The sequence below is a fragment of the Gopherus evgoodei genome, chromosome 2 (assembly GCF_007399415.2).
Source record: "Gopherus evgoodei ecotype Sinaloan lineage chromosome 2, rGopEvg1_v1.p, whole genome shotgun sequence".
NCBI lineage: Eukaryota > Metazoa > Chordata > Testudines > Testudinidae > Gopherus > Gopherus evgoodei.
In genome coordinates this window covers 44133192-44158276 of record NC_044323.1, presented here as the reverse complement: position 1 = coordinate 44158276, position 25085 = coordinate 44133192, and the positions used below count along the sequence as shown (strand labels likewise).

At 44.9% G+C, this 25085-nt stretch overlaps 1 protein-coding gene across 2 annotated transcripts in view; it reads right to left on the bottom strand.

Moving 5' to 3' along the window:
- CDK14 (cyclin dependent kinase 14) overlaps positions 1–22211 on the bottom strand; it is a 549017-nt gene extending 526806 nt beyond the window's left edge. Inside the window, exons 1-2 of one of the 2 annotated variants that reach the window (XM_030550522.1) lie at positions 22113–22211; positions 4901–4932 (exon numbers count right to left, since the gene is read on the bottom strand). In XM_030550522.1, coding sequence (XP_030406382.1) covers positions 4901–4932; positions 22113–22158 — 78 coding nt within the window. In that variant the 5' untranslated portion in view covers positions 22159–22211. Of the gene's footprint in view, positions 1–4826; positions 4848–4900; positions 4933–22112 lie in introns of those variants that run through there. The other variant, XM_030550528.1, reaches the window with a different exon arrangement.
- Positions 22212–25085: the final 2874 nt, after the last annotated feature.

Here is a 25085-nt window from a genome sequence, read left to right as displayed (position 1 = left end):
TGAGATTTGCATATCAAAAGGAACTGGCAGAAGACACTCAACACAGAAATGTGTAGCTTATAGCTGCCAATGGTAGTTATTGTTGGGGGAGGAAAAAAATCAGAGATACGGGGCAACATCAAAATAAGTTATTACACTGTTTTCATTGTGAAACATCAGGTCAATCTTCAGTACTTTCAGGATCTCGATGTATAAGGAACATTACTGAGCCGTGACAAATATAGGGTCAATACCAATTCAGTTACATACACAAATCAGCCAGAAGGAGGGCTTACAAGAAGTTCATGGGACTACTTACACATTTAAAGTTACATGAGAGTTTAAGTGCTTTGATGGATTGGTGCCAACAAGAGCAAGATCTGCCCTATGCTGGTCAGAAAACTTTGAATTTAATAAGTAGAAACTTGGTATCATCATAGCACAACAACAACAAGAAAAGTTCAAATCCTGCAGCGTTTTTCTGTAACTTTATTTCAGGCCTACATTATAATATATTTGCCTAGGGAGAGACCTACCTGCACCAGAAACAGTACTAAAAGGCTTCCAGAAAAAATTAAACATATTTCTGTTTCTGAAATATGAAATTTAATCAATGTACCAAGACCGATCCACAAAATGTATTCATAGGCTTTACTGTCCTTGACTTTTCTCAGTCTTAATTCACTAGAGAAATTAATTTCATATCCCACAGAAAGCAATTATGTTTGATACAATTTTAGCAGTTTTTTCTTCAAAAGGAGAGATGTTTCCCACCGTAGTCTATACATAAGCTACTGTATCCAAATGTAGAACAAGCAGTGAATCTATTGAGTATCTTATTTTTTCCCCTTCATTCTCAAAAGACAAAGAACAAGTAAGCTCCAAGTGTACGTACAACATGTAGCCACTGACTTGGCTGTATGCCTGTAACAAGCAGTTTTAAAAGTGAGCTGCAAAAGGAACACTCCATTAGGATGTGTAAAGACAGATCCAAATGGATGCTTTTATCTGGAAATTTCAGATCTCAGCTACCCTGTTTTTGCTAGAGGACATTATGGAGGGCTAGAAAGGAATACCGATACCACAGAAGGCTAAAACCCAGATAAACCTTTCCCTACTGAGCTACGGGCCGAGTTGGGGATGCTGTATATTTTTAGGCCCCACCCTCAAACCCTTTGGTGCCTATGGTATGATCCCTACTACACAGTGTAGTTCTCTTCCATCCAGGGATAACCTATGCTGTGTATGAAAATACAACACACCTTTTAGTTCCACGCTGGGGACAGGAGAGGGAGTGTTTCAGTTGCTTGGGGAGAGGATGGTTCATGCTAACTACATTTACTGTTTCAGTGCTCTACCTCCCACATTCTAGAGCGTGGACTGGAGGGTGTCTGAATAACAATTGGCCCAGTCTCTCTCTTTCCCCCCATCTTTGTATTTATGTTTCTTGTCCCCACAATTTTCAGTAAGGCTGTATCCCTTGAGGAGTGCTGGTACTATGCCCATTAGCCAGAAGATGCTGGTGGTGAGAGAATCACAAAGAACCATTGCAGAAATTGTCTTGAGATTTTCTTGGGACAGTTTTTTAAGATTGTCAATTGCTCTGCTGCTCTTCTTTGAAGTATTAGTTCTCACAGGAAAATATGTCATTGTTACAAGGTATACAGTTATTACTAAAGATTGTTTTAACCTCCTAAGTGAAAGTTGTTAGCAAAAGGAGGAATTACGCTAGGCTGTGCCACATACCTTTTCATTTATATTTAAGGCTAGGTAACTGATAGAAGCTGTTGTGTCGAGCCTGAAGGGGATTACTTAAACTTTTTGCTGTCATTAACTGTTAATATAGAACAAGAACTGATGATAGGTTTTCAAGTACATAAAAAGTTGTTACAAGGAGGAGGGAGAAAAATTGTTCTCATAACCTCTAAGGATAAAACAAGAAACAATGGGCTTAAATTTCAGTAAGAGCGGTTTAGGTTGGTCATTAGGAAAAACTTCCTACCTGTCAGAGTGGTTAAGCACTGGAATAAATTGCCTAGGGAGGTTGTGAAATCTCCATCATTGGAGATTTTTAAGAGCAGGTTAGATAAAAACCCTGTCAGGGATGGTCTAGATAACACACAGTCTTGCCATGAGTGCAGGGACTGGACTAGATGACCTCTCGAGATACCTTCCAGTCCTATGATTACCTACATACACACACTTTTCTTCTGCAAAATGTCACCCAAAAATAAGGAGGGGACAGGTACTGACAATTATGTCACACCTATCTCTTCTGTGTGCACTGGGGACAAAAGAAAAGATTCTCATTTATTTGCCTTCCCATGAGCCTTCTCTTGCTAACACCGCAGCAATCCATATACAGACACTCCCTGGGTTACGCAAACCCGATTTATGCAAATCCGCACCTATGGTAAAAGTAAATTCCGTAAGCTAGAAAGGTTTGTTTGCTTGTTTTTTAAGGTGTAATTGTTGGAGATACGTTCCTGACTTACACAAAATTTGAGTTGCGCAAGGCGTTCCAAAACGGAATGCTTGTGTAAGTCAGGGAGCATCTATACTGATCAGCCAGACTCCCTTAAAGACTTCATTAAAAAATATATTACTCTTGCCACATACACACTGAATTCAACTGGAGCATGTGCAGAAACAGTCCCATTTATACAAATGGAAACCCAGACACATAAGCTGTATATGAGGCCTCCTCCACGTGTGGTATGTTCTATTTGCTTTCCTTTAAGATTTGAAAGTGCTTCATACTTAACTGCTGGATTTCATTCCTTCCAAACTCGAGATCTAGTTTAAGGTAAGTTATTAATAAAGCATGTTCTTCCTTATTATATGGATTGCATTTAAAAACAACAAGAACATCCTGTCCGTTGTATTACAAACAATTCAGCCTCCTACAGAGACCAGAAGCAAAGCAGCAAAATGTGCCAGATTTCTAATACAGCTGAAGGACTCAGGCTATATCCATACTACAAGCTAGGGAAGTGATTCCCAACTTGCACAGACATTCTTGCACTTGCTCTCATCTGAATTAAGGGTATGTCTACACTACCCTCTGGACTGGCAGGCAGTGATCGATCCAGCGGGGGTTGATTTAACACGTCTACTGTAGATGGGGGCCGATTTATCGCATCTAGTATAGTCTCCAGTACTCCACTGGAGCAAGAGGCGCAGGCAGAGTCGTCGGGGGAGCATCAGCAGTCGACTCACCACAGTGAAGACAGTGGTGAGTAGATCTAAGTACGTCAACTTCAGCTACGTGAATAACTGAGATTGATCCACCAGCATAGACCGGGCCTTAGAACAGTACTGGAGCCACAGTAGCATGGGCAGCAGTGACATGTGCTAGCAGCCCCAGGTACGCACCCAGAGGTTCAGGTAGGTTTGTGCACAGGGCAGCTAACACATATCACTGTTGCCCATGCTATCTCAGCTAGGCTACTATGTTCAGCTTTGCTAGCTCAGATGAGAGCTAGCGAGAGTACGTCTACACAAGCTGGGAATTACACCCCAGCTTGTAGTGTAGATACAGCCTGAGTTTAACCACCATACTTACCAGGAAACAGCTGCAATTCGCTTACAGATGATCCATGTTCTAACGCTGTCTGGACAGCTGCTGTGGATGGGACCCACCTGTGCCAGAGCCATGTTCTAAAGACTATCGTATTTCAGCCTTGGCTCTAGCTAGAAGTTCCTTTACTGTTCTAACAAAGCTTGACCTGCCTACACAGCCTCTACTTCAGAGCCATTTAAGACTCTTATTCATGGGTCAAAGTCTGAGCTAACTGGACAAAACAAATTTGGCCCCTGGGGTTCTGGAACAATTTGTACAATGCTGAGGGGGTGCTGAGATCCATTGAACCAAACTGTAAACCCTGTATATGATGGAAACTACTTCCAGGCAGGTGTGGGAGATACCCAGCCCAGGACCCTACTCCCCGCACTCCTAGGTCCAGCACCTATGTTTGGCCCTATCTGATTTAGGAGGAGATAAAGTCTGAACCAATGAAGTGGCAAGCATCTACTACTTCCTCACTCATTTATTTCAGTATCAGGCCATTATATAGTGAGGTACCTTCAGTTCGAAACAAAATCATAACCACTGCCTATGCAGTAGCAAGGCAATTATTATCCAACTTCTTACCCTCTGAATATAATACAGAAGAAACTACAAATAGCCAGAAACTGTAAGATTATTTCATTGAACGTCAGAGATGCTGCTATTTACTTCCATCTATACGCTTAGAAGGAAATGTAAAGAAATGACTTGTGATTTGCTTAATCATTGATTACTGGCAATTTCTCACACTAATAAATCCTGTGGTCCAGGATAACACACTGTCTGAACCCCATTTCCACCACAAGCAAGCATCACGAATCACCAAGTGTCTGCACTTGTCTTGCAAATTAAGAGAGTCTTCAATCATATTGTATGTTTTGTGCCCTACACAATTTAACTTTGGCTCTACAGTGTTGGTGTCGTCACTTGTACAAAAACTGATTTGTGAATAGCTTCAGGTTTAACCAGAGCATACAACTTATTCAACCAATACAATGTTCTGTATGATGGGTTCCCTCAAAAGATATAAACTGAATATCTTTTATATAAATATATATTTACTGTTTATAATAAAAATCACTAATGGCTCAGTTCTGTAAAGCATTTTCTCTCTACATAACATAATGCAATACTTTGTATAAAATAGGTTTATAGAAACAAGCATTCAGCTCAAGGCCTTCTGTAAAAAACTCATCTGGTAGTCGTTAGGGAGGTGAAAAGATACTCAGATTATATGCATGTACACATACGCACACTAATATGATAACACAAAAGTTACCTTTAACTTTAGTGAGAAATCTGTAGCAATTAAACATATCTGGATTAAGTAAGGTACAAAGATATTTAATCTACCTCATCAAGGCTGCTATCTTCTTTCTTCAAGGCTTTAACATAAAAAAGAAAAAAGAAAGAAAGAAAGAAATCATTATGTCATGCATTTCAATGAACATAAAATAATTAACTCAGTAAATAAAAAGAGGTGGGGTAAAAAAAACCTTTTCCTATAGTAACAGCAAAGAACAGACTGGCCTGAATAACAATTTTATAATCCAAATATCAAACTGTAAATGGAATGTAGAATTGCACAGCATGTATCTGAGAAATATTTTTCATAAATATGTAAATCAAGCTGCCCTCTCAGGTTAAGGAAAATAGGAGTCTACAATTTTTTACTTTAATTCCTATTGAGCATGAAAACACTTCAAGGAGAGTGACTGAACTGCAGAAAGTCATGTGTAAACCAGACCTCTGACATACTCTATAATATCTTCAGTTCATATAGAACTCAACATTTCCAATACAACCGAGCATGCATTGTGACTAGCATTCGTTATACTCTTCTACGGTTTACATTAAGATAACAGCACAGATCTCACATATTATTTTAGTATATTTGCATGCAATAAACTTTATCAACTAAAGGTGAAGTCAAAATAGAAGAGAGATTTGGAGTGTGAAGCAGTGAGGTAAGGCGGAAAAAATGTTGTGAGCAGTTTTGCAGCTCAGAGGCTAATCCATTTGAAGCGTTTCACTGATGCTACTAGAAAGCCATACTGAAATGTAAACAAAGTTAATTTCTTCAGTTTGCTACTGGAATTACATCAGCCTGCAGGCTAACAGATATATTTAATTTATGCACGTACTGTGGTCACATTATCCAGAAACTGCGTTCTGAAATTAATGAAAAAACACTACCTCCATGAGTTTGCTCTTTGGTGACTACCCTGAACAGTTAAAATGAACCAAGCCATAGTACTGCTGGATTGGAGTATTTTTACACTGGCTTATATGTTTACAGTTAACAGTTGAATGGTGAGAATTGTAGCGGTTATGCGGCCCCAACATCTGGAACATTCCTCCTCTCCTCCTCCTCCTCCACTTAGTGCTCACGTTCCTCCTTAAAGTCATTCCCTCAAATCATCTCCTCTTGGGTCTTGTCTACACTGGTGAGACTGTGACCCATACATCCATTAGAGATAGCAACAGTGGAAGCTTCAGCTTAGATAGGGCTAAGGCATTTTACTACAACAGTGTCAGACAATACACCGCCACTGTTTGGCCTGTGCTACAGTTTCTACCATTTCTACCACAGGTGGTGAATTACGAGTCCCATTTTTCCTAATGGGAACAAGGCCCTGAGGTCTTGTCCTTTATTTGCCTTTACATTGCAAGCTCATTGGGGCAGGGAACATGTCCTAGGGTATGGCTACACTGCAGAGTTGCTGCGCTGGTGGTGGCTTTACAGCGCTGCAACTTACTCACCGTCCACACTTGCAAGGTACATACAGCACTGCATCTCCCTGGATACAGTGCTGGCTGTACTCTACCTCTGCCTGGGGAATAATGATTGCAGCGCTGGTGATGCAGCACTGCTCCGTCAGTGTAGCCACCAAAAGTGCTGTAATTGGCCTCCAGAGTATTCGGAGGTATCGCAGAATGCCTGTTCAGTCACTCTGCTCATCAGTTCGCACTCTACTGCCCTGGACTCAGGTGACCCGCCCTTTAAATGCCCCGGGAATTTTAAAAATCCCCTTCCTGTTTGCTCAGCCAGGTGTGGAGTGCAATCAGAATCTTTGCAGGTGACCATGCCTCCATGTGCCAAACGAGCTCCAGCATGGAGCAATGGTGAGTTGCTGGACCTCATCAGTGTTTGGGGTGAGGAAGCTGTGCAGTCACAGCTGCACTCCAGCTGTAGGAATTACGATAGCTATGGGCAGATCTCAAGGGCCATGCTGGAAAAGGGCCATGACCGGGACGCGGTGCAGCGCAGGGTTAAAGTGAAGGAGCTGCGGAGTGCCTATTGCAAAGCCTGCGAGGGAATCCGCCTCTCCGGTGCTGCCCCCACGACCTGCCGTTTTTACAAAGAGCTGGACGCGATACTTGGGGGTGACCCCACTGCCAATCCAACGACCACGATGGACACCTCAGAACGGGGAGGGGGAGGAAACCAAGAGTGAGGGTACTGGGGTGGAGGGAGACACCCCGGAGTCCCAGGAGGCATGCAGCCAGGAGCTCTTCTCAAGCCAGGAAGAAGGTAGCCAGTCGCAGCAGCTGGAAATTGTTGGTGAAGAAGCAGCAGAGGAGCAGGTACTCAGTAAGCAGCTTTTATTTTCAGTATGGAAATGTTTCGGGAGAGGAGGTGGGGGTTAGGGCTGCATGCATGCCTAGATGTGGAACAGCCCATTGATGTGGTCAATCATGTCGCAGTAATCAGCCTCGGTAATCTCTTCAAAAGTTTCAGCCAGAGCGTGGGCAATGCGCTTGCGCAAGTTTACAGGGAGAGCCACTGTGGTCCTTGTCCCAGTCAGGCTAACGCGTCCGCGCCACTGTGCCGTGAGAGGTGGGGGGATCATTGCTGCACACAGGCAAGCTGCATAGGGGCCAGGGTGGAATCCGCATTGCTGTAGAAGACCCTCCTGCTCTTCCCAGGTGACCTGCAGCAGCGAGATATCTTCCAGGATTAACTCCTGTGGAAAATGTTGGGAGACTGTTCAGTGTAGCTCCCCCAGAAGCAGTTTGCTTTCCCCAACGCACAGAAACCCCTGCACATCCCTGAAGCAATCAGTCCCCCTTACTCACCATTTTGTGGCTCCTGTGGGTTATGTGCACTCTGTTTGGTATGGGAAAAGTATACTAAAGTGAAGACTGTAAACTCCTTCACTGTGTGGGAATAACTTTCTGGGTGAGATTATAAACAATGCAGCCTCTGTTAACTGTTGCCATTTTTGCCTTTTCGTAAGTGTCCTTGACTACTCGACTGCTCAGAGGCTACAAAACCTCAGGAAGAAGCCGCGAAAAAGCAGAGAAGACATGCTGAAAGCAGTTATGGATCAGTCTGCCAGAGAGAGTAAAAAACTGCAGGACTGGAGGGAAAGGGAAAGCAGGATCTGCCACAGAAATGCAGCAGCTAAGAAGAAAAGCACAGAACAGCTGATAAGCATCCTGGCATGCCAAGCGGACTCTATCCAGTCACTCGTAGTCATGCAGGCAGAGCACTACCCTACCATGCCATCCCTCCCCCGTCCCAAAGCTCTTTCCCTTGTGCCCCAATATCAGCTCAAAACCCCCTTCCCCAGCATCCAGGTTCTTACCACCACCGGCTGCCCCCAACACCTGTACGTTCACCAACCAGCCCCGAGAACTACGACCCTTACCCTCTGCTCTCAACCCCCATCACCATGCAGTATAGCCACCCTGAAGTGCAGCAGTCATTGCACAGCACTCCAGACAGGGCATATTCAAATCTGTGACTGTACAGTTCACCACCCCACCCCCCTGCCCTTTTAGGTTCCCAAAATGTTGTGTGTCTGTCAAGAAAGTTATTTTCTTTTCAATAAATGAATTCTTGGCTTTGAAAACAGTCTTTATTATTGCAGAAAGTGAAAGATACCATAGCCCAGGAAAGAAACATGCACTGCAAATCATTTCAGGAAAAACAGATTCCTGCTAACATTGTAACCACTGCACTTCACTCCCGTGCAAGGCACCAAACATTACTGTTGGTTTTCAGCCTCAAATTCCTCCCTCAAGGCATCCTTAATCCTTGTAGCCCTGTGCTGGGCCTCTCTAGTAGCCCTGCTCTCTGGCTGTGCAAATTCAGCCTTCAGGTGTTGAACCTCGGAGGCCCATTCCTCACTGAATGTTTCACCCTTCCCTTCACAAATATTATGGAGGGTACAGCACGCGGCTATAACTGCAGGGATGCTGCTTTCCCCCAAGTCTAGCTTCCCATACAGAGATTTCCACCACCCTTTTAAACGGCCAAAAGCACACTCCACAGTCATTCGGCACCGGCTCAGCCTGTAGTTGAACCGGTCCTTGCTCCTGTCAAGCTTCTCTGTATGCGGTTTCAGGAGCCAAGGCATTAACGGGTAAGCGGGGTCTCCAAGTATCACAATGGGCATTTCAACGTCCCCTACTGCAATCTTCCGGTCTGGGAAAAGAGTCCCTGCCTGCAGCTTCCTGAACAGGCCAGTGTTCCGAAAGATGTGTGCATCATGTACCTTTCCAGGCCAGCCTGTGTTAATGTCAATGAAATGCCCACGGTGATCCACAAGCACCTGGAGAACCATAGAGAAATACCCCTTCCGATTATGTACTCGGATGCTAGGTGGGGCGGTGCCAGAATAGGAATATGCGTCCCATCTATCGCCCCTCCACAGTTAGGGAAACCCATTTGTGCAAAGCCATCCACAATGTCCTGCACGTTCCCCAGAGTCACGGTTCTTCTTAGCAGGATGCAATTAATGGCCCTGCAAACTTGCATCAACACAATTCCAACGGTCGACTTTCCCACTCCAAACTGATTCGCGACCGATCGGTAGCTGTCTGGAGTTGCCAGCTTCCAGATTGCAATAGCCACCTGCTTCTCCACCAGCAGGGCAGCTCTCAATCTCGTGTCCTTGCGCCGCAGGGTAGGGGCGAGCTCAGCACACAGTCCCATGAAAGTGGCTTTTCTCATCCGAAAGTTCTGCAGCCACTGACTGTCATCCCAGACTTCCATGACGATGTGATCCCACCACTCAGTGCTTGTTTCCCGAGCCCAAAAGTGGTGTTCCACAGTGCTGAGCATTTCTGTGAATGCCACAAGCAATTTAGTGTCATACGCGTCAGGCCACTCGATATCATCGTCGGACTCCTCACTGTCACTTTGGAGCTGAAGGAATAGCTCAGCTGCCAAACGTGATGTGCTGGCGACACTCACCAGCAAAGTCTTCAGCAGCTCGGGCTCCATTTCCCACAGAAATCGCGCTGCACAGAAACCGTTGGGAGACTCACAATGGCACCAAACGTGGACGGAAAAACAGTGACTGCTGGGATGTGAAGCGATGCACCACGGGGCGTTGGGACAGGAAGCGGAATGACCCACACCCTTCCGTCCCCTTCCCACAACCCACGACGCCAAAATGGGACGAGGTGCTCTATGGGATAGCTGCCCATAATGCACCACTCCCAACAGCACTGCAAATGTGGCCACACTGCAGCACTGGTAGCTGTCAGTGTGGTCACACTGCAGCGCTTTCCCTACACAGCTGTACAACGACAGCTGTAACTCACAGCGCTGTACAGCTGTAAGTGTAGCCATACCCTTACTTACAGCCTGAAAAGAGCCATTTAAATATTAATCTTATTAACAACTTATCTAGATTTCACACTAAGTAACAGTTCTGGTGTTCTGCTGAGTAGTTTGGGGAGTACACTGTACACTGTGCATTAGGTTTTTGTTTTTTCATTGTAACGAAATACGGACTGGAGTAAGGACAAAAAGTTTATACATTGCAGAACTGCCAACCCCACGTGTTCACATATCATGAGCCAGAACCCAAAAAGTCATGAGATTAGGAGAAAAATATATATATACACATTTTCTGCTCTTTTAATTTGACTCTGGGTTTTGAGCCTTCAGGGAGCACTTTAGTCATATTTTTTAAAAGTTGGTGGAGAAAAACTTGACAAAATGAATTTGAATTCTCATGTAATCACCAGACTACAGGTGCCGGGTCTTCAACAAAAATGCCAAATATTACAAGTCTCATAATTGAATCATGGGCTGGCAAGCAACACTAATAATGTTGCATATGTTGTGCGATTAGAAAGTCAGCAACCCTAAGCATAAACACCCTTGCCCAGCCCCTTCCCCGAGGCTCTGCCCCGTCCTGCTCCTTCCCCGAGGCCCCACCCCTATTCATTCCATCCTCCCTTTCTCTGTCGCTCACCCTCACTCACTTGCTCATTTTCACTGGGTTGGGGCAGGGCATTGGGATGCAGGAAGAGTGAAGGCTCCAGCTGGGGGTGTGGGCTCCAGGATAGGGCTAGAAATTAGGAGTTCAGGGTTTGGGAGGGGGCTCTGAGCTAGGGCAGGAGGTTGCAGTGTGGGCTCCAGCTAGGGGTGCTGGCTCTGTGGTGGGGCTGGGGATGAGGGGTTTGAGGTGGAGGATGGGGCTCTGGGCTGGGACAGGGGGTTGGGGCACAGGAGAGGGTGTGGGCTCCAGGAGGGGGGTCAGTGCTGGGACAGTGGGTTGGGGTGCAGGCTCTGGGAGGGAGTCTGGGTGCGGAAGGGGGCTCAGGGATGGGGAACAGGAAGGGGGTGAGAGGTGCGGGCTCCAGTCAGCGCTTACTCCAAGCAGCTCCCCAGAAGCAGCAACATGTCCCTGGGCTCCAAGGCGAAGGCACAGTCAGGCAGCTCTGCATGGGGCGTGCCACCCCCACAGCTCCCACTGGCTGGGAACTGCAGCCAATGAGGGATGCAGAGCCAGCAGTCAGGGCGGGGGGAAGTATACAGAACCCTGTGGCTGCACCTCCACCTAGGAGCTAAGCAACATATTGCTGCTTCCGAGGAGCCGCACGGTGGCAGGCAAGGAGCCAGCCTTCACCCCGCTGCTCTGCCAACCAGACTTTTAACGGCTCAGTCAGCAGTGCTGACCAAAGCCACCAAGGTCCCTTTCAACCGTATGTTTCAGTCAAAAACCAGACACCTGACAACTCTAGTTATGCTGCAATTCTTCATATTTTTCTAGCTTGTCTTTACCTTTAATTGTATTTTAACTTTGACTGACAAGGATATTTAAGAATTGTTATACAGAGAAATCAAAACATGGAGGATTTTCTTAGCCAGTAAAACTAAAACCCTTGTCAATTCAGTTTGAGAGTGAAATTTTAATTAACAAATAGTTATCTGACCTAGGGTTGCCAGGCATCCTGTTTTCAACCGGAACACCTGGTCGAAAAGGGATCCTGGTAGCTTCGGTCAGCACCACTGACCAGGCTGCTAAAAGTTCAGTCGGCAATGGAGCAGTGATAAGGCAGGCTCCCTGCCTGCCTTGGCTCCGCACGGCTCCCAGAAGTGGTAAGCATGTCCAGCTTCTAGGTACAGGGGGCTCCGCACGCTGCCCCAGCCTCGAGTGCCTGATCCGCAGCTCCCATTGGCCAGGAACCGCAAACAATGGAAGCCACGGTGGTGGCGCCTGCGGGAAAAGCACCCTGGCCCCTCTGCACAGGAGTCGGACATGCCAGCGGCTTTCGAGAGCCGCCTGAAGTAAGCGCCACCCAGCTGGAGCCGGCATCTTGAACCCCCTCCCACACCCAATCCCCTGCCCCAGCCCAGAGCCCCCTCCAGCACCCGGAACACACCACTTCTGGCCCCACCCCAGAGCCTGCACCCCCACCCACACCCCAACCCCCTGCCCTAGCCTGGGGAAAGTGAGTGGGGGGTGGGAGAGCGAGCAATGGAGAGAGGGGGGATGAAGTGAGTGAGCGTGGGGCCTTGGAGAAGGGGCAGGGCAGCAGCGGGGCCTCAGGGAAGGGGTGGGCCAAGAGAGTTTGGTTTTGTGCAATTATAAAGTTGGCAACCTGGGAGTGTCAGCTTTGGTAAGAGTGCTTTAGAGAATGCCCCCTATGTAAGCTGGCTCAATGCATTGCAATCCACCCCCCTACTTTAAGCACAGCCTTTAATTATTAATTTGTGCGTCTCCCAGTTATTTCATTTTGATACATATTTAATCATCAATCCTCATATGATGTTAAAATACTAATGACACAATGTTTTGACTTGATTCTTTTAAACAACTGATTAGCATACTGCATAGTCTATTAATTGAAGTGGATTCCACATTTTTCCTTATCAAACCAAGGAACCACAACTTTGTTCATAAAGGCTCAAATTAGTTTGCTAAGCCAGAAACAGCTACAAAACTGTCAATAGAAACCTATTTCTTTAAAGAAACTAAGCACTATTTAACTATTTACATTTCTTAGAATATCATGAAGAATATTACAATCTTTTGGTAAGTGTATTTGTAATAAATTTTACAACCAAGATATCCTTTCTACTGGTAGAAAGTTTCTGATATTTCAGACTGACTAGGCAGTGTATTCAGAACTTTTGCGCTGAACAACTTCTAGTAGTTGTGCAACTGCTTTAAGAATACTGAGTTCAGCACAGAAACAGTATGCATTTCTTTCAATATACACCGCAGATCTACACTGTCCGTCAGTAGACTACAAATGGCAGTTCTTGTAGGATGAAAGTTGAGGGAAGGACAATTTGGCATTAGACATTTTTCAGAACAATGAAATAATTACTCACAAGCGGGTACACTAGAAAGTATGGGCCAGATCACAGCTACAGAGGGTGGGAAAAGCCAGCATAGCCAGATCTATGCCACCCGCTGATAGCCCCCAGAGGTAGTGGCTGAAGTGCACTGTGTTGCAATGATCCCAACTCACATAATGGCTCCCGAGACTGCTCTGACTTGTGCAGGGTCTGAAGCTGTCCTTGGATGTGTCCTGAGGACCAGGGGAGCATAAAGATGGTTTTAAGGCTCCACCCCTTACCAGTTGCACCAAGCAGAGCTCTGACGCACACAAAGATCAGGGTCTCTATATAACTATCACCACCACTAAAAATTAAATAATTTGCATTAATATATTTAAATTTTTTCTTCTGAGCAACAGCTGATCACTGTTTAACATATTTTGCACACTGCAAAGCACCACAAAGTCATCGTGCTACATCTACAACAATTCAATAGACAAACCAAAGATATCTCGAAGACATCCCCTCCTGCGCCCCAAGATTCAAGGGGCTCTGCTAAGAGTAATAACAGTTACATATACTAACATCAAAAATCAGTGAATGAGGACCTCAGATTTATATACACAGTTCTTATCAACCAGGGCTGTTTGATATGACAAACTCTCTCTGATAACTGTAAATTAGGGCTTTATAGTATGAAAACTACTATGTTTGGTGACTAATTTCTGGAGAGTAGTTAGCCCTGTACCAATAATATCTATTAAAGAAAAAAGCTTTCAGTATTATACTTGTTTTCTAAGAATAACTATACATTATGCTTTCACTGCTTTTGTGTGTTATGGTATGTGTCATTAGCTCCTGAGTTCAAACATAGGTTAAACATTTTATAATTTTTCATAGTTACAATCACTGTGCTACTATACATACATTTACATACATACTATACATTTAACTGTTATCCAAAAATGCCATCCAGAGCCCACGAAGAAACTACAGTGAAAAACAAGAAAGGGAAGACTGTTCTTTTCACCTATCAAAAGTGTAATCCCTTTGGGGTTTAGAAAGCATGGCCCCTTTAAAAAAATTTTCTAGGGGAGAGTGAGAAAAAAAGGAAGGAAACTTTAGGGGGTGGCTCTGGAGCTTGGGGGGACAGAGAGGCAGCAGCTTGAAGGCCTTTGCAAAGGAAACAGCAAAAAACCTGCCTGAAGCCTGGGAAAAACAGGGAGGCCGATCGGGGACACCCCAGGACAGGAGCCAGGAGGAGCACTGTGCCAGTGAGGAATCGCCCGAGAAGGACAGGCCAGAGCTGCATGGGGCTGTAAGTACTGGGGCTTGTGACTTTGCATTGGGAACAAGAAAGAAGGTTGCTAAATAGTTAAGTGGGAAGGGGTCGCTCTGTGTGGCTTTCCAGAGAGCGGCAGAAAAGAGCACCGAAGGGGTTTGTTGGGAAAAAGTTTACTGGCACCAAAGACAGGAGTACCCAAAACTTACCTGTGAACTGAAACTTTGCTCAAAACTCCTAAACTTTGTGTGCAGACACATTGCTCAGTGTCTGCCCTTTCAAACTGTGCTACCACTGGGCCCGTGGAGCCTTGGTTTAAATGCAACCGTTATACTGCTCCCTCTATATTTCCCGTTGTTATTATTTCTCCTCTCATCCCTTTGTAAATAAATATTTCCCTTTCTTACATCCATTGTACTTTTCTTGGGGGGGGGGTGTTCATTCTGGGGGGTTTGGAACAGGTGCCCCTGGGGTAAAAAAAAAATTTTCTGCTGCATTCCTCCACATGCCTTTTCTCGGCCAAAACTGCCTGCAAAGCAAACACCATCTTGGCCATGAGGGTGCTAAAGTTGCAAAAGTGTTATTTAGAATGCACATGCCATACCAGGAATTCAGCCTATGTTTGGGGAGCTGAAGCATTCCAGAATGAAAAAGAACCCAAATTAGATCAACATGAATATGGTATTAATAGTTTGAACTCACCGGGAAATTGCCAGAAAAAGGTGTAAGGCCACAAACAACAAAAGCCATTAAACTAACTGTTAAAGCTCCTTCTTAGGGTGATCAGATAGCAAGTGTGAAAAATTAGGACAGAGGGTGGGGGGTAATAGGCACCTCTGTAAGAAAAAGCCCCAAATATCTGGACTGTCCCTATAAAATCGGGACATCTGGTCACCCTACTCCTTCTAGAGCTGTTTTACATTCCTCTCTCTAGCCTCAAAGTATGAGTTAAGAATGTAAGCCTTAAACATCGGTTAAAGTTACTTAAACATAGAGGGGTTTTTTTGTGTATGGTCATGGGTCATACGGGAGTGACTATGTCCAAACCTCATGCTGGTATATCAGAATGTTTTTCCTATAAATGGTATGATTAGCAAGAAGGCCAAAACATCAGACCAGCTGCATGTGGAACGATTTCACTAGCAAGCATTGGATTTTAACAACAAAACTACTTAAATGCACTTCTACCCTGTGGAGCACACTGCACTACTTTAAACAGAACATAGCTTTTGCATCAAAAACCAGGTCAAAGAGCCCAGGGAACCAAACGGTCCTTTTATTTATTACTGAAAGAGAAATGGAGAGAGAAAGTTGCAATACATCTTATACTCAAGAAGATGGAAAAGCAGTAGGTGTAAACTCCAAAACAGATGTAATTCAGGCATAAAATGTGTGTCAGTTCAAGTCACCATTACATGAAGTGAAGATCTGGGTTTTAGAGTAAGCTCAGGTAACTGCCCCACATTCTGACGTCAACCCAAAGAATCAATGTATGATATGCACATACAAGCAGTCACTGTCCTTATAATACCCATTACCATTGCCAAAGCATTTTATTAGTAGACCTGAATTTTTGTATTTTAACTTATTTGGACCAAGATTTAAAAAAAAAAAAAAAGGGTTCTAAATTTAAGCTCCTCTCTAAGGCTTGATCGAAAGCCCAATAAACTCAACTGGAGTCTTTCTACTGAATTTGATGAACTCTGGATAAGACTCAATGGGTTTGTCTACACTGCATTGTTAACCTGTGCTGACAATTGCTGCAACCAGGCCTGATCTCACAGCTGTGCTAAGATGTCCACACTTCACCAAACAGACTGACGGAGTCTACAGCCTGAGCTGCGTCACACTATAAAATGACAGGGCTTGGACTCAAGTCACAGTACGTCCACCTGATGTTCAGAAGACTTCAGTAGAAATAAACTTTGCAAGTTAGCCCCCTTGGGCCCTGATCCTCAAAAGAAAGAGTCAATGGGACTTCTCACAATACATTAAGTTAAACATGTGCTTAAGTCTTTGCAGGATCAGGGCTTTATTTAAGAGGTTAACTTTAGATATCCATTTTAAAAAACCAAACTTAGTCTTGGTTTCTTAAAAAGCAAAACTTCCATGGTTATATATTTTAATGATTATCTAATCGATCAATCACGTCCACCAAATACATAATCATGCTTTTTATTTCTAAAAAAGCATATTACTAGCTGTGGACACACTATTTTCATATGGGGATATAAGGATTTATTATGGGGATGTAAATACTTGCTCCAAACTTGGAACTTAACATTCATCCTGGCATCATTTTCTCCTTTATAAATATGAATGTTACAGGAAGACAAAGGAAAGTTATCTGGATTCAGATGCTTTTTTTCACTTAAAAGCCTGCAGTTCTTAAATATTACGGTTTGTAAGGAGTTGATTTGCAGTGGTGAACTAGTCAATCTTGTTATCATACACTCACCAAAAATTACACCATACGGCATAGAATCCTCTTGATGTAACTGTAGTAGATTCACATCATGAGGACACTACTTGCCACATTCTCTCCTACATTCAGGCCACTTCCCATTGCACTAGTGGCACAAAGCAACTTTAAAACTAGCAAAGCCAGCCACAACGGGATCAGCCCACTACGTGGGAATCCTCTGGTGGGACAGTGCATAACAAAGAGCATAATGGCTCTGACTCTACCCACATCTCCACAGTCTGGGTAAGAGGCATGACAAGGGGAATTAGGTGTGTCTGCACCCAGTGATCTGAGGCTGCCATTCAGGGCCACTGGCAAAGACAGCTTAAATTAAGACACCTTTGCATGCCTCCCAAGCTGCACTACTCCCCCTTTGGCTGCAGTCAATGACTACTTTTATGCTATTTGGGTGAACTAAAAATGAGATACTAGTTGATTTAGACACCACACCGAAAATAATCGCAAATGTAGGATTGGAAGAGACCTTGATAGGTCATCTAATCCAGTTCCCTGCACTGAGGCAAGACTAAGTATTATTTAGACCAGAGGTTCTCAAACTTATTTGATTGGGCCCCCCTTCTTTGCGTCTGTAGTTTTTTACACCCCAAGTACATATACCAACACCCAGCCCTCAGGACAGAGCAGAGAGAAGTGACTGCTGGCCAAGCACCCAGTTCTGAAGGCAGGGACGCCAGCAGCAGCTCATAAGTAAGGGAGGCAAACTGATATTTGTCAATATCACTTTTCACATCAGACTTCGTGCCCCATGGCCACACTTGCTTCTGAGCTGCTGCTGCCACCCCAGAGGTGACAGCCAGAGCCCTGCCATCTCCGGGTGAGGGATTAGGGGGCAGGTAAAAGAAGAGCCCAAGCCTGGGTACCGGGGCTCCAGCTGTCAGCTCCAGGGTGGAAGGGCTCCGGCTATCCTCTTTATCCCCACCTCCTGGTTATGCCTGGCCCTTCTGCATAAGCCCAGCCACCCAGGGCTGATAGAGCTCTTAAAAAAAAAATGTAGAAAAAATAAAACGCTTTGAGCTTGCACGTCCCTTGGGAGGCCCGCTCCATAGTTTGAGAACCACTCATCTAGACCATCCTTGACAGGTGTTTGTCTAATCTGTTCTTAAAAACCTCCAACAACAGAGATTCCACAACCTCCCAAGGTAATTTGTTCCAGTGCTTAATTATTTTTACAGTGAGGAAGTTTTTCCTAATGTCTAACCTGAAACTGCCTTGCTGCAATTTAAGCCCATTGCTTCTTGTCTTACCCTCAGTGGTTAAGGAGGACAATTTATCACCCTCCTCTTTATAGCAACCTTGTACATACTTGAAGACCGTTGTCATATCCCCCCATCAGTCTTCTCTTTGCCAGAACAAACCAAGCCATTTTTTTCCCAGCTTTCTTCAGAGGTCATGTCTTCTAGACCTTTAATCATTTTTGTTCCTCTCCTTTGGACTTTCTCCAATCTTTCGTAAAGTGTGGTGCCCAGAACTGGACACAGTACTCCAGCTGAGGCCTAACCAGAGCTGAGTAGAGCAGAATTACTACTTCTCCTGTCTTGCTTACAACACTCCTGCTAACACATCCTAGAATGATGATTGCTTTTTTAGCAACAGTATTACATTGTTGACTTGTATTTAGTTTGTGATCCATTTTAACCCCCAGATCTTTTTCTGCAGTACTCCTTCCTAGGCAGTCATTTCCCATTTTGTATCTGTACAATCGATTAGTACTTTGCATTTGTCCTTACTGAATTTCATCCCATTTATTTCAGACTATTTCTCCAGTTTGTCAAGATCATTTTGTATTCTAATTCTGTCCTCCAAAGCGCTTGCAACTGCTCCCAATTTGGTATCATTTGCAAACTTTGTTAAGTGTACACCTCTACCCTGATATAACGCGACCTGCTGTAACTCAAATTCGGATATAATGCAGTAAAGCAGTACTCGGGGGAGGGGAGGCTGCGCACTCTGGTGGATCAAAGCAAGTTTGATATAACACGGTTTCACCTATAACGCGGTATGATTTTTGGCTCCCGAGGACAGCGTTATATTGGGGTAGAGGTGTACTTTCTATGCCATTATACAAATCAGTTATGAAGATATTGAATAGAACCGGAACCAGACAGATCCCTATAGCAATGGTTCTCAATCAGGGGTACATGTACCCCTGGGGATACTCAGAGGTCTTCCAGGGGGTACATCAACTCATCTAGTTATTTCTCTAGTTTTAGAACAGGCTACATTAAAAGCGCTCGCGAAGTCAGTACAAACAAAAATTTCATATAGACAATGACTTATTGATGCTGCTATATATATATATATACACACACACACACACACACACACAGAGAAATGTAAGTACAATATTTACATTCCAGTAGGTTTATTTTATAATTGTATGGTAAAAACAAGAAAGTAAGCAATTTTGCAGTAATAGTGGGCTGTGACACTTCTGTATTTTTATGTCAGATTTTGCAAGCAAGTGGTTTTTAAATGAGGTGAAACTTGGGGGTACATGAGACAAATCAGACTCTTGAAAGGGGTACAGTAGTCTGGAAAGGTTGAGAGCCACTGCTCTACAGGACCCCACTGGATATGCCCTTCCAGCTTGACTGTGAACTATTAATAACTGCTCTCGGAGTACAGTTTTCCAGCCAGTTATGTACCCACTTTATAGTAGGTTCGTCTAGTCTATATTTCCCCAGTTTATTTATGAGAAGATCATATGAGACAGTATCAAAAGCCTTACTATAGTCAAGATATCTCATATCTACTGCTTCCCCCCATGCACAGGCCTTATTAGCCTGTCAAAGAACGCTATTAGGTTGGTTTGACAAGATTTGTTCTTGACAAATTCATGTTGACGGTTAGTTATTATCTTCTAGGTTTTTACAAACTGATTATTTACTCCACTGTCTTTCTGGGTACCAAAATTAAGCTGACAGGTCTACAATTCCCTGGGGTTGTCCTTATTCCCCTTTTAATAAAAGAGTAGATAGAGTACCCTTTCCCAGTCCTATGGGATCTCTCCTGTCCTCCATGAGCTCTCAAAGATAATTGCTAACAGCTTAGAAATCTCTTCAGCCAGTTCCTTAAGAATTCTAGGATGTATGTTATCAGGTCCTACTTACTTAAAGGCATCCAACTTGCTTAAGTAACTCTTAATTTGTTCTTTCCCTATAGTAGCCTCAGATCCTATTCCATTAACACTGATGTTCACTATGTCAGTTGTCCAATCGCTGCTAACCTTTTTGGTGAAGACAAAAAAGGCATTCAACCCTTGGTCATTGCTGCATTTTCTGTTACTGTCTTTCCCTCCTTATTGATTAATGGACATACTCTGTCCTTCGTGGTCTTCTTGCCTCTAACATATTTGTAAAATGTTTTTGGAATTTATGCCCCAAGCTAGTGTAATCACGTTTTGTGTCTTGGCCTTCCTAACTTTGTCCCAACGTGCTTGTATTGTTTTTATGCATTGTGCCAAAGATATAAAACATCAATTTGAATGAAAAATATTCAAGTGCGGAGAACAATGGCAAAGAGTCCCAAGAAGATCAGTAAATAACAATTTTTAAGGCAAAACAACCTGATGGCAAAAAGAAAATTGGATAGTAATATCAGGAGATGATAAGATCAGCAATAGAAAGTATAACATGCTATCTCAACAGGTTTTACATCAGCAAGAAAATGACAGGATTTAGCAGCAAGAGATAATGGATAGACTTCTTTGTTAGGACAGACTCCTAACCATCACTGCTCAGCTATCATTATCTGCTTTCCAACCTCACGCCTCAGCCTTAAGGGGATGTTGTCTGGTGTATTTTTTAATAAACATTTTACCTGTTGCAGAGGTAAAGAACATTAAAAGTAATTTACTTTTCTACTAGATGTGCTTTTTTTTTTGTCTAGATCTCTCAGTGTGGCATTGAAAGCAGACTAGTCAATTTTGATTTTATTTATTTTCAGTCAATTTAATTGCAGGTTCATGCTGTAGCATCTGAGTGTCAGAAGCTACTGAGAAATCTTTGTTAGTTTTCAAACATTATCTGTAGGAACATACTACAGCAGGGGTAGGCAATTTATGGCACAGGTGCCGAAGGCGGCACGCGAGCTGATTTTCAGTGGCACTCACACTGCCCAGGTCCTGGCCACCGGTCCAGGGGGCTCTGCATTTTAATTTAATTTTAAATGAAGCTTCTTAAACATTTTAAAAGCTTTATTTATTTTACATACAACAATAGTTTAATTATATATTATAGAAAGAGACCTTCTAAAAATGTTAAAATGTATTACTGGCACATGAAACCTTAAATTAGAGTGAACAAATGAAGATTCGGCACACCACTTCTGAAAGGTTGCCGACCCCTGCACTATAGGAACACACATTATCTACAGGAACACTGCTACAATTTTGCAGTTTTGTAAAGCACAATGGTACTAGATAAGTAGGTAGACAGGCAGAAAGAATCTTTACTTATATAGCACAATTTCAGTTTAGTGTCTGTCAGACAAACTGCATCCTAAATGACTTTGCAGAGCTAAATAATATATTTACAGAGATAAAATTAAAGCAGAGGGAGAGAGAAATTAGGAGATAGAGGCCTGAGAAAAGATGGCATGAGGTAGGCTGAGGCAAGGAAGTACAAGAAAGCTAACACTCACAACTAAATCTGATCCTCTAGGTGTCAGAAAGTAATTCTACCAGTTCCATGCCACTTCCTTTTGTCACATGTGTTACAAGACATCCTCATATACTGTAGGGAAACAGACAAGTGATGCCAATGGCCTGGATTGACCCCACAAGCCCCTTCCAAGCCCAGATCTGCTCACTTACTAGTCAGACATCTCTCTCCTTGTAGGCAGCGTTGTTGTAGCCGTGTTGGTCCTAGAATGTTAGAAAAACAAGGTGCATAATATCTTTTATTGGACCAAGCAGAAGCACTCTGTGTAGCTCTAAAACTGGTCTCTTCCACCAACAGAAGTTGATCCTATAAAAGACATTAGCTCAACCACCTTGTCCCGCTATACAGCCCTCTGGTGAGTTTCTTAACAAAAGGAGAGGCTGGAGTTCACAGCTGTGACTCTTTAGGGATGAAGGGCCAAGTCCAGTATCTCCCACGTAGGCTAAACTCCCGGGGATGTGATGGCATCCCTTACCCCCCCCCCCATGTCTCCAGCCAAGGGGATGGGTGCACCGTGGGCGTGGGCAGCACGCGTGAACGCCAGGATGCCCCCAGAGGCGCCGGGGCAGGGGGCAGAGGCGACGGCTGGGGACCCGACTCACCTATTCGGCTGAAACTCTCCGACAAAGTTCTCCGCAACTTTTTCATCCTGCTGCTTTTCTCGGCGGACTGCGCGTCCAGCACGGCCCAGCTCGGCGGGAGGGAGGAGCCCGCTCGCCCGGCGCCCCCCGCCGCGGGACCCCCTTCCCCGCCGCCGCTCACACCGCCGGGGAGGGAGCGCGCCGTGGTGCCCACCGCAGGCTCATCGCCGCCCGTCGGGGCGCAGGCGGGGAGGGCAGCTCCGAGCGGCGGCGCGTGCCCTGAGGCGCGCGGGGAAAGGGGGCAGCCCTGCCCGGGGCCGCCGGCTGCTCGGACCCGCCCCGCTTAGCGCAGCAGCAGCAGCCGCGTCCCCGCCAGCTCCGAGCCGAGCGGCAACTCCAGCCGCCTCCGAGGGGCCGCCCGCCCCCGCCTGCCCGCCCCGCTCCGCCCCCGCTCCCGCTCGCCGCGCTGATTGGCGCGGTGGCTGGGCTCGGTGGCGAGTGCTGGCCGGCAAGGGGGGGGCTGCACAGGGGGGCCTGGGTGCGGGGAGGGGTTGGTGGGGCCAGGCTGCTGGGTGCGCGGGGTTGGTGGGACCAGGCTGGGGTGGGAGAGTTAGGGGGTGGGGTTGAGGGGTCCAGGCTGCCGGGTGCGGGAGGGTTGGTGGAACCAGGCTGCTGGGTGTGGAAGAGGGAGGTTGGTGGGACCAGGCTGGGGTGAGAGGGCTCGGGGGTGGGGTTGAAGGGTCCAGGCTGCTGGATGCAACCAAGGGGGTGGGGTTAGTCGATCCAGGCTGCTGGATGCAAAGGGAGGGGGGCTGGTGGGTCTAGACTGGGGGGGCCAAGCTGATGGGTGCAGGGGAGAGGTTGTGGGGTCAGGCTGATGGGTGCAGGGGGGAGATTGGTGGGGCCAGGCATCTGATGGGTATGGGGGGAGGGTTGATGTGACCAGGCTGATGGGTGCAAGGTGTGGGGGGTTGGTGGGGCCAGGAGGGTGGTTGCACCAAGGAGCTGGTGCTGAGGAGAGTGGTTAGTGGATTTAAGAGACCTTACATAGGACTGTGGCTCATCTCACCCCAAAGGCTGCAGACAAGAGGATAGAGGGGGCCCTCTGGTCTGCCAGCTGTTTGTGTTGATCTTTCTTCCAGTGACTTTTAACAGGGCAAACCATAAGGGAGATCCCACTTTTACCACAGCTCATAGTGTCAAAGATTAAGAGTATCATTGATTTGTACATTAAACCCAAGGCAAAACAATTTGTAGATCTCCAGCTACTAATTATTATTGTAGGGTGCCTGTCACTGTCGCATGAATGCATTCTGTAGGGATTGAATCTGCAACAAATACCAATTAGTCATTAGGATTACTATACCCCGCACCACCCTACTGCACTGTGATCTAGAGCACATACACAAAGCAGACTTAAGCCAGGAGAGGGTGAATGCCAAGCAGTCAAGAGTTCACATCAAACAGCAGTGGTTTACAGTGTTTACCCAAGAGAGGTGGCTGAGGCTTAGATGGAGTAAATTCTAGAGATCTCACCACCCAGTATGCCTTGTATCCAATTCCTACCAGCTGCACCCTTGGGACAGTTAACTAAAGGCATTCTGGAGAAATGCAACTGGTGTAGGAGTCTAAGATGGAGAAGAGCATCTTGTCTAGAGTAGGTTTAAAGGGGTAATGTTACCTAACACCAATTTACTAATAGTTTAAAAGGATAGTATGGACAAGGCACACCAAGTCTTCAAGTCTAAACATGGCTCCCCCTTTGCCCCAAGATTTTAAAACACAGCCCGATAACACAGCTTCAGATGTGTTAGTCTAAACCTCAGTGAGTGTTGAGAGTTTCTTGATCACGTTAAGATAACTCAGTTGAGCTAACATGATGATCTCTTTTGTCCAATCAAGACTGGGCCTTATGGAACCAACATAAACAAAAAAAAAATCCCCACTGTTATTCCAAAACAGACTCATCACATGGGAAGTTGTACAGGTATAACTACAGCACCATAAGTATACTAGTAATGCCAATCAATTTCTCTCATTAGTCAAGCCTGAGTCTGCAGACAGCCTGAAACTATAGCTCTCAAAGGCATGAATTCTGTTGTTCTGTTAATTTCATTGGAATGCTAACTAAAATAGCACTTTGATGTCAGTGATTTAATTGCTGATCATATGAGCAGATGGAATGGGGATGGAAACTGGGAAATACTGCAGAGAGGAAAATGCAAAGATAAGAGAGGAAGAGAGTTGCAAAGACAAGGAAAAAGGACAGAAACAGAGATCTGAGCATGGGGAAGGAAAAGGGAGAAAGGGTGCAAATAAGAGTAGGCCAAGGTGGCCATACTTTCCACTGAGTGATACTGAATGTGACAGTAAAGTGCTTAATAAATAATAGTAACTAGAAGTTTAGTTACTAGATAAAGGCCAGATTTTATCCTTGATCTTCCTATTGATATCAATGGGCTTTCTTGCTCTGAATGGAGGGAAGTATGGAAATGTATAGTTATCCATGGACCATAACCAAAAGTAGATTTGACCCTTTCTATATAATGAGTTTGACACCTCTGATGCACTCAGCTCCTAGCACAATTTGGACTCCGATCCCTGATTGAGGTCTTTAGGTGCTAATGTAATGCAATGTATGGTTTTGTGTATTGCAAGTAGCCGTTCAATTTCACCCAGAGATGGATGAGCGCAGTGAAGAGGAAAGAGCATAGAGACAGGATATAAACATGCTCATTGGCCCCCTGCAATTGCATTTTACACTAGCTCTCTATCTTCAAATGGCCCTGCACACGTAGAGTACATTGCAGTCCTGTAGCCTGTAGGTGTCTAAGTCACATGTGACACAGTCAAGTTACAGTCTATCTGGGAATCATTCTAGTTTTCATTTTGGCCACATTTTTATTTTAACTGACTTTTAAAAAAGAAATTCGGAGGCATTAGCCTCTCCTACTCCTTTTGAACAGTGTCTGCAGCAGGACGTAAAAGTGTGCC